Source organism: Leptinotarsa decemlineata, unplaced genomic scaffold, assembly GCF_025532065.1.
Source record: "Leptinotarsa decemlineata unplaced genomic scaffold, Ldec_3_MD MMD2_tig00000251_RagTag_RagTag, whole genome shotgun sequence".
In the NCBI taxonomy this organism is placed as follows: Eukaryota; Metazoa; Arthropoda; class Insecta; order Coleoptera; family Chrysomelidae; genus Leptinotarsa; species Leptinotarsa decemlineata.
In genome coordinates, this window is record NW_027412547.1 from 2,702,606 (window position 1) to 2,711,784 (window position 9,179).

General features: G+C 35.6%; 1 protein-coding gene across 1 annotated transcript in view; it reads left to right on the top strand.

The window, feature by feature from the left end:
- The window catches only part of inaE (inactivation no afterpotential E), a 145,147-nt gene extending 136,258 nt beyond the window's left edge, over window positions 1-8,889 (top strand). The window contains exons 16-18 of the mRNA XM_074173398.1: window positions 2,306-2,532; window positions 2,699-2,897; window positions 5,246-8,889. Of these exons, the coding sequence (XP_074029499.1) occupies window positions 2,306-2,532; window positions 2,699-2,897; window positions 5,246-5,800 (981 nt within the window). The 3' untranslated portion in view covers window positions 5,801-8,889. The remainder of the gene's footprint in view (window positions 1-2,305; window positions 2,533-2,698; window positions 2,898-5,245) is intronic.
- Window positions 8,890-9,179: the final 290 nt, after the last annotated feature.

Here is a 9,179-nt window from a genome sequence, read left to right on the forward strand (position 1 = left end):
CTAGCCAACCTACTTCTTTCGATGTATTTTTCTCAATCTCTCAGAATTTCAGTAGTTTTTCCATTCTATTCACTGATCAATAACTCTACAATTAAAAACTAATTGTATTCTTTTAAGAGATTCAAATAGTAATCTACTCTGATTAAGATTGAGTGTTATTTGATTGCGTCACTTCTTTCAGTCTGAATTATTTTCCTTAAAATTTTTCATTCATAAATATGCGAATTTATTTATCCAAAAATATGGTACTTTCCTTTCATACAATTATATTACTTTTCAGGAGCTTTTGCTCGTTCTTAGCAGTTCTTTCATTGAAATAATTTTTTTGTTACTATGACATCTAGCCACTATTATTTCCCCCATTGGGTTGGTGTATACTCTCTCCAAGTCATTCATCCAACTGTCTATGTTCGATGACTTTTTTCCTTTCTGAAAAGATTCTTCTTCATCAGTATTTACTGATAATGAATAGTATATTGTACAAGTGAGAAAAACGGTATATTTCTCACGAGCGCAGAAGTTTGTTTTACTACCTAAAATAGTAATTAACAGTTATATTTGAACAGTTTTGTAAGTAATTCCTGGTAGATCGTTTTGATTCAACATGTTTTCGGTAAGTGAAATATTAGCTGCGGTCGAAGATGAAGTTGATGGGAAAACATTGTTTTCAGGTTCTAATGGCGCTGTAGGCTGAATGGATTCTACTATACTTTTTGAAATTTTCATTTTGTTAGCTATGGAGTTGTCGATATAAGATTCAGCAACATTGCTTGATTTCCAACCCCATGGCGTTTTAAAGTTAAAAGATCTGCCCCTGCATTAACTAAAATAGTCGCAGACAACCTTCGGAAACAGTGGCCAGTATATAATTCAGGGTTCGGTAATTGCCAAAATTTTGCTATTTCTTTCGCCATGGTGCCAAATTTATTTATCCCCATAGGATGTTTCGTACATTTGCTATTTTTGTAATTAAAAAAAAACGTCTTTCATTTGTGCATGGTCGATGCTTCACATATTATTTGTAAATTTGGTAGAATTATCCTGTGACTGTGAAATTTCTAGGAACCTTAGTTTTAGTATCGGGTAATTTTATTAAAAGGGCCGAATTAAGATCTTCCATGTCATCAATTTTTAATTTTCGAAGTTCATCACAACGGCATGCCCCTATAAGGCCAATAGCTAAATCAGCCTGAAATCAAAACCAAACATTTATTTTTCGATAACAATTTAAAAATGTTCAATTCATACCTTCATCAGCAAATGCTTTTCAGCAGGTGCATCTCTTAAAAATTGTTGAATTTCTTCAGAAAGTAATGTTTTTGACTGTTTTGGACCATATTTTTCGTTTGCGTTTTGAAAATGCACGTAGTTTTTCGTATTTTGATATATCAACACAGTTTTTAATGATTAAGGTACTTCTCAGCATCGAGTACTGAGACCATAATGTTGATGAGTTCAATCTTCTTGACAACCCTACAAAATAAACTAACAAGGTATTTTCGGAACAATAATTTACCTTGGCTTTCATTTTCCAGTCCATAAAGTTTTTGTAAGCGATTTCATATTTTTCTCTTGATGTGCTTGGTAGCAAATTATTGCAAACATCTATTGCTTTCTGAACAATTTCTGGAGGTATATTTTCCAACTCTGAATCTTCGTATTCCATTATATTCAATATTTAATAAATCTGAACTGTTAATACTATAACAATCAACAATAAAACTATTTTCGTCGGGTAAGTTGACAGCAATAATTATGCAATGCTTCGGATTTGTTGTTATCGAAACGCCGACAATGGGCTACTTGGATATTGCACGCGAATCGTCGGCGTAGCGTTGTCAACATGGATAACGTGTCATATCAAACTGACATGTAACAATTCATGACTGAATTGGGTTATCGCGATAACAGTGAGAAATTATTTCCCACTGTAATGGTGGATATTTCTCACTGCGTGAGAAATCTTTCGTTTTGAACGTATAAAAGCGATGAGAGGAGTGACACATTGTATAGCATCCGTAGAAAAAAGTACTTTCAAACATCACAAATAAAACCATAAATCATTCAGTTCCAAAATGAAGTTTTCATCAATATCATCCAATGTACCGAATTCCACCCATTTGAGCTCCCTCGTAATCAATATCCTTTGGCCATTTTTGGGTATCAATAACTAGATAATTGACACTTTCCACCCAAATTTAATCACCGTATACAATGATTTATGTTTCATTCAATTCTATTTTCACCTATTGCATTTCTGATAGTACTAGATTTTTAATAAACATGTCATACATTGCATTTTTAGATTATGCGTAGAACACCAAAGATCATCGGTAACCTCAGCACCTGCGCTGATGATATAAGGAACGTACGAAACTTTCAGAAAGCGAAAATATTCACTAGTCTATTCACCAACAACAATACGGAGAGTTCCTCCAGCAGCAATCTCAGCTACGAATCAGCTTCTAGTAGCAGCAGATGTTGTGGCGGAAACAGTAATATCGGGAGTTATTCAAGAACGGGAGAGTGTGGGTGAGTTTCATTGCTTCAATAGAAAGCTGTCATTTCTTTACTGAGTCTGGAAAGGAACCTATTTCTCCTTCTAGCCATCAAGTAGCTTAATCGCCTTCTTTTTTTATCGATGTTATACATTTACTGTTTCGAAATTTCCTGTCCTTCAAAAGTGATTGTTTTTCAGGGAATGTGAACCAAGTGATAGTGAATTTCAATCAGCTGAAGACATTCTGGACAACGTGCTGGCTAGTGCTGGATGCAAGGAATATTTCAACTCGGAGTCAAACTTTTTGGAGACACATTTCGATTTGCTCCAGGAGCAGACATCGGAGAGCCCTACTGTGGGATACTTTGGAGTAACAACCACCACAGTTTGTCCAAAAGTATGTCGCAATTCGATAGTTTTTTTTTCTTTTTGGGGACCATCTATCTTCTTCTTCTTTTTTTTCAAATCTGAAAGCACGGAAGCTGAAATATACTGTATCTGCATGTAGTAATTTACTTCACATCTATCGACTAGATAAATGCACTTTCAGGAAAGTATATGCTATCATGCAATGCAGAGACAACCAGACTACCCTCAGAGCATCAATAAACCCAAGAGTGTTATCGAGACTGGTCTAAGAATGTCATAAAGATCTGATTGTTTTGTGACATAACGACTCACCTCAACATCGTCTTAATGAAATAGGGATCATAACGGAGGCTCGGGCTGTTGACAATGCAAAAATAGAGCAGATTTTTCATTCCGTTTGCGAATGTGAGACACTGGATCCCATGTGAAAATGTCAATTTTGTAGTTACATCGTTATCTCTTCACCGTGTTCGTTAAAAGTGACTAACTTCAGCATCCCACATAAATTCACTGAAAGACGTTACCCAAGTACTTGATTTTTTATTCATCTATATTGAAAGAAGCAACTACCATTGGAGAAGATCTACCCTTCTGAAGAATGCCGTTGAACTGTTCAAGAGATACGCCTTGAAAGAGGATTACGGATCAATCGAAAATACGTACGCAAAGATTCGCCAAAACATGAAGAATACCTTTCCTGTAGGGAAAGTTGATGCGGAAATATTGATCAATTGAAGACCGTAAATACAACAACCACAAAACCCCAACGTCATCAATATGAGTTCCCGCCCGCTCACGAATATAGAGGAATCATTGCTTAGAAAAAAGTTGAGCTTTACCTTTGCGCCGACCTCTGAGCAAATTTAAAAGAATCAGCAGAGCAGAAAAGTTGTCTTAAGAAGAGATAGCATCATCAAGATGTTATCTGCATACATCGTTGTGATGAATACCTATAGTTATGAGCAGAAGATTTGAGGTGTTTTTCAGAAAGGGTAAAATACGAAGATCCCACTGTATCGATACTAGATACTAGGTATTTAACTCAACTCTTCTTCTCGGAAAAGGACTACCGATCATCTTTTTCAGAGATTCAGTCTCCCGCAGCTTGTCCAGATAATGGAATTACTAGGAACTGCTAATTCCGACTGAGTGAGGAATTCTTTATGAAAGACGATGGATTGCCTCTTTCCCGGTTATAGCCAACATATTTATGGAATGGCTTGAAAGGTTGACTCTTGAAGAAACTCACAAGAAGTCACAAGTCTGATTGAGATACATTGACATCTTCATATAGTATGAAACCTTAATTACACAGAACTAACACCCCTTTGCAGTACCACAACAGCGTGAGAGACATTCCATTTACCAATGGTTGGTTTTAGAGAAACCACCAAACACGGACAGTGACACGTCCTGTATCGGTGAAACCAAGAGACTATGAAAAGTCTGTATTGAAAAGCAAAAAAAAGAAAGAGACTCGCGAGAAGAAATCAGCAAGTCGGGAATAACGAAGTAAAGTTGGACTCAGCAACATAAAATATAAAGTGGTCTGGAGCCAAAATCATCCACATGGAGAAACACTGGTTTCAAGAAGAGTATGAAGAAGCCGCCTACATGTTGAATGACACATTCAGCCAGGCTAGAGAAAAAACCTCCAACCAAGCGGAAAACGGTATACAGTGCGCTGAATTGAAAAACAGATAGATGAGATTGAGCGGAAAGTACTCAGGTGGTCTACCATATCTCAGAGTATCAGAAATAGACTGGTTATCACTTGAGATTGTGGAATATTGTGGATACTAACATTCAAAAGTCGTGAAATAATTTCTTTTCAATATCTTTCGTTTCCATATTATTTAAATTCCATGTTCAGATTAATTATTTTATTTAAGGACATAATGATTTTCCTTTTCAAATTAGCATTCTCATATTTTTAATTTTGAACTTACTCATTGTTCATTTCGTTTTATTTCTTTACAATTTTCTTGTTATGGGTAGCTCATCCAAATATTTTGGTTAGTGACCAACAACGTAAAAAAATTATTAGGGTTGAAAGGGTCAGGGCCAAAAAAAGTAACGCCCTAGAGAAAAAACAAGTTTTTATGGTGGTTTCATGTATATCGACAATAGGAACTTATCTTGAACTTGATAGCTTCAAAAATTCACGAAGTGTATGGAAATTTTCAATGCCCTTTTTGTATCATAATCGAAACTTCTGAAGATACAGATTAATGAGAATTTTTTCGAGAATCATAAAACCGTTCCCATGAATATTTACCTGATATTTACGAATATCATGCATATTCATTTCAGAAAGTGGCGCCCAACGTGGGGTCAATAGCTCATACCGAGATTTCAATCAATGTTTTTTTTCAGGCCATGTCACCCTGCTCACCCCACGATATAGACCAAGACCTCATCTCAAATCTTGCTATAGATCTCAACCTCGAAGAACACCACCGCGCTATCCACTTCCACAAACCGGCGAGCAGCACTCAGAGCCAGCCTTCGAGCAGCATTGACTCGGGCAGCATGTGTCGCACCCCATCGGACATAACGAAAAACGTCACGTTCAACCCTCAAGTGATAGCCGTCGATCCCTACCCGTGCGAGCCTCGGTTCTCGCCCCCCAGGTGGCGCCATTTGTTTCGCAGTAAAACAAACAAACAAAAAGTAGAGCCACCGCTTCCGGTAATGAGCACGAGTAGTTCTAGTGTTCCCATCAAGACGATTCTGTCCCAGAAGAGGCGCAGTGAGGATGGTGAGGAGTGCTTTGCTAGGACAGAAGCTCTGCCCCTGCTCAGTGGTTTGAGTAACAGTGTTAGTGAGAGGACGCCTAGTCCAAGTTTCGTGCGGAGAAAGAAGTACGTGTATCCCTCGGATGTTGTGGTTAGGGCGACGCAACAGCCGCCTAACGAGAGCGCTGTTTAAGTTTGGTTGTTTAGGAATAAATGACAATTTGCAGAAATGATAAAAAGTAAAATGCGTATACACTGGTGAAGCACCGCGTACGTGTAGAATTTTTATATGAATCATACGACCAATATAATCTACTCGGTTTCATTTACAGTATGGTCAATGATCTTTACACATGCGTCAATCAAGTTTTGCATTCGAAATAGGTCGACCAAGTGTTAAAGACGAAATGACGTGACTACAAGTCTGAACAACCTAACATTCTGATGAAGAATTACTTTCATTTATGAAATTTGACTAAAAAGTAACCCCATGTTACAATGGGGAATGTTTCTCAATTTGGGTTATCACAGCAAATGCACGTTTGAACAAAATAAAGTTGAGTTCAATTCATGAGTTTTTCAAATTCACTTAAAAGTATTCAAATTGATGTTTCAAATGTTGGGTTTCAATTTTCAAAGGGATTTGTTTCTAATCCACATATTGGCAATAGCGCCTATATCAAGTTGAAATAATTCATACGTACCTAAATATTCTACTTTAAAAAAAAAAAATTTTATAAATCAAGAATTGAGGCAAAATATGAATTATAGTTCAAAACCACTTCTGCAAGCCACATAAACAACAGTTGTTTTGTTATTTATTTATATAGAGGAACATAGGTTAGCTGCACAAAATGTCATATGTCACAGAAAGATTTCCAACCGTGAAAACTAACGTTAATCTGTCGAACGATAGTAAAACGTCATCAAATACTGACTTTGATCTTCGGCTCACGTTTTTTATAGGTAGGTTTCTCTCTAAACAAAAATTCTCGCTAATTAAATTTGTTTCGTCTTCGTGGAAAAAAAAGGTGCCATATAAAAGTGTGGCATATGTGGCATTAGGTATTGATGACGCATGTGTAATGATTCATTGGCCTAAGTGTAGACTTGATGCTGTCCCATATCAACGTCAGATACCGTCCCTTCGGCAGGACCTAAGTATCAACAGCAATAGCCTTACAACGACTTTCGGAAAAATGTCGGCTTCACCAAGAGCTTGCTAAAATTATTTGTTTGAAAGCTCATATGCTACTGAGAAACTATTTTAATGTATTGTGAAGGTATAGGTATTCCAGTTAAAAGTTCATTAGTTTCAAAATCACATCAAGACATTAGTTGATAGACGTCTACGCCAGTTGAATGCTGGATTGAGGACGGATTCTTGCACTATTCAGACCAGGAAGATTAAAAAAGTTGACACTTTTTGGGAGCCCAAAAACACTCATAATCACACATATTAATTTCTAAGAAAAAGAGAAAAAGTGAAAAAGTATTATTATAGGTAACACGTCATTAGGGACTGAATTAGCTATGGGTGCCATCTTCCGGCAACTTCTGAACAACTACATCTACAATATTTTCTGAACTAACACCAGTGTATAGGCTTCTTATTAGAAAGATAAAACTTGCCATCGCTCATGTCTCTGTATAGCTAAATTTAAGTTGAACATTTTAGAAATGTTCACATTTGTTTCTCCTAGTAAATATAATATCAAACTCGATTACTTCCGATTGAATGATAGAATGGAAATTGCATGTATCAAAAATCATTTGTGAAATCTACTTGTGGAAACTCTAAGTAACGGTTTAAGATAAAAATATGGCTCAAAAACACTCCCCCTTTTAATTTTTGAACGGAACTAGATATCAAGTTCGGACAAAATTCACCTAGTCATCATTTTTGGTGCTTTTTGGTGAAAAAACGAAAGTGGTCAAATGACAATTATTTAAACCGGTGCATGGAATGGCTTGGTCCCTTATACTGGCATGGTCTCTCAGAATGGCCCGCTTGGTCACCTGATATGACGCCCTTGACTGTTAATATAGAGATACCAGACATTTCAAATGTACCTACCTCACATGACCAGAATCAATTCCAGAGCTCGTGGATAGAAGAACTAGACTGGTTTGAAACGGAATCGCCTAGAATAATATTCCATAATGTAAGAAATAAGTTATCAGGAAATTAATGGTGACCATCTATTTTAACAAACTGAAGAAATATTTCAATGGAATACTTATTCTCTCTGGAATTATTTTTACTGTTCGTTTGAAGATTCTTCCACTATCGTTAATATTATCGACCATCAGAGTTTCCACTAGAAACATTAACTATTCAACTCGCAAATGAGACTTTTACCGATTCAAGTAGAAGATATTGACTTGAAAGCCAAATTCATTGTGGCTTCACTTATGCTATTTTCATTCTGAACAATTTAGACTGAGTTTATTATATTCCATGGATATGGCAGAGACATCGACGAAATACGTGACAGTGAAATACTGTTTGTGATGAAATTTTAAGTAACTTTACGTCCATAGTCAATTAAATTGAGATTCCTTATCTGAAGCATCGGCAAAAAAGTAAAATTTAAGAAAACATTACTTACTATTTGTGATTTCTTCATGAACATGAATGTTTGGAGAACCATTGATATTTTTGACAGATTAGTAGGAATGATCACTGAGAGATGAGTTGGAAATATTTATCGTTTGATACGTCAGAAAAGTTCAAAATTATATTAAGTGAAATACTCATTCTCAAGTCAATCTTTTCAAAGTTAACCTCTTGACGATTTTATACTTTCCGACCTAAATATTTATGATGGCTTACCTGACATGAACTTCATTTTCTATTTTTCAAAAGTCTTTGACTAGTCAAAAATGTCCCTAATCTAGTTCGACATCACTTCTTCAAAACCAGAATTATAAAAAAAAGTTTTTCTTCTTCTAAAAGAAACGCTTATCCATGAGATACTGTTCGAACAAATATATTCCCTCGAAATTATCAAGTCATAAATTTTTACCTAATAATCTTTCACCCTTTTTTACTTTCTTGATATAAATTATAAATAGTTAACCAACATATATATTTAAATGAAAATGAATTGAAACTATATTGAGAATCCTTCGATACATAGATGAAACTGTTAAAAACTATTGAGTATTCAAAGGTAGATTGTAAAATTTAAAGCTGAATTTACGGATAGGGTCCAACATGTACAGATTATTTATTATTTAATGTATAGTCTGAACTGAAAATAAAGTTACTTTCTTTTATCTGTGAATTTTTTTTAAGAATTGTCAATATTTATATACATTACTAGCGGACCCGGCAAACGTTGTTTTGCAACATTTATTATTTCTATCAGAACAATAGGTAACACTTACAAATAATATTGATACCTTAATGCTATAGGGTGTACAATATTTTTCGTTATTCCATGTTTATCTAACACAAACAAACTGGATGGTTTGCCCACTCGAAAGTATGCCACGTATAACTTCACGTGTGAAGCGCCCCAAGCGCCTGAAGCATACATAATGACAGGCTTGAACATCGTATTGTA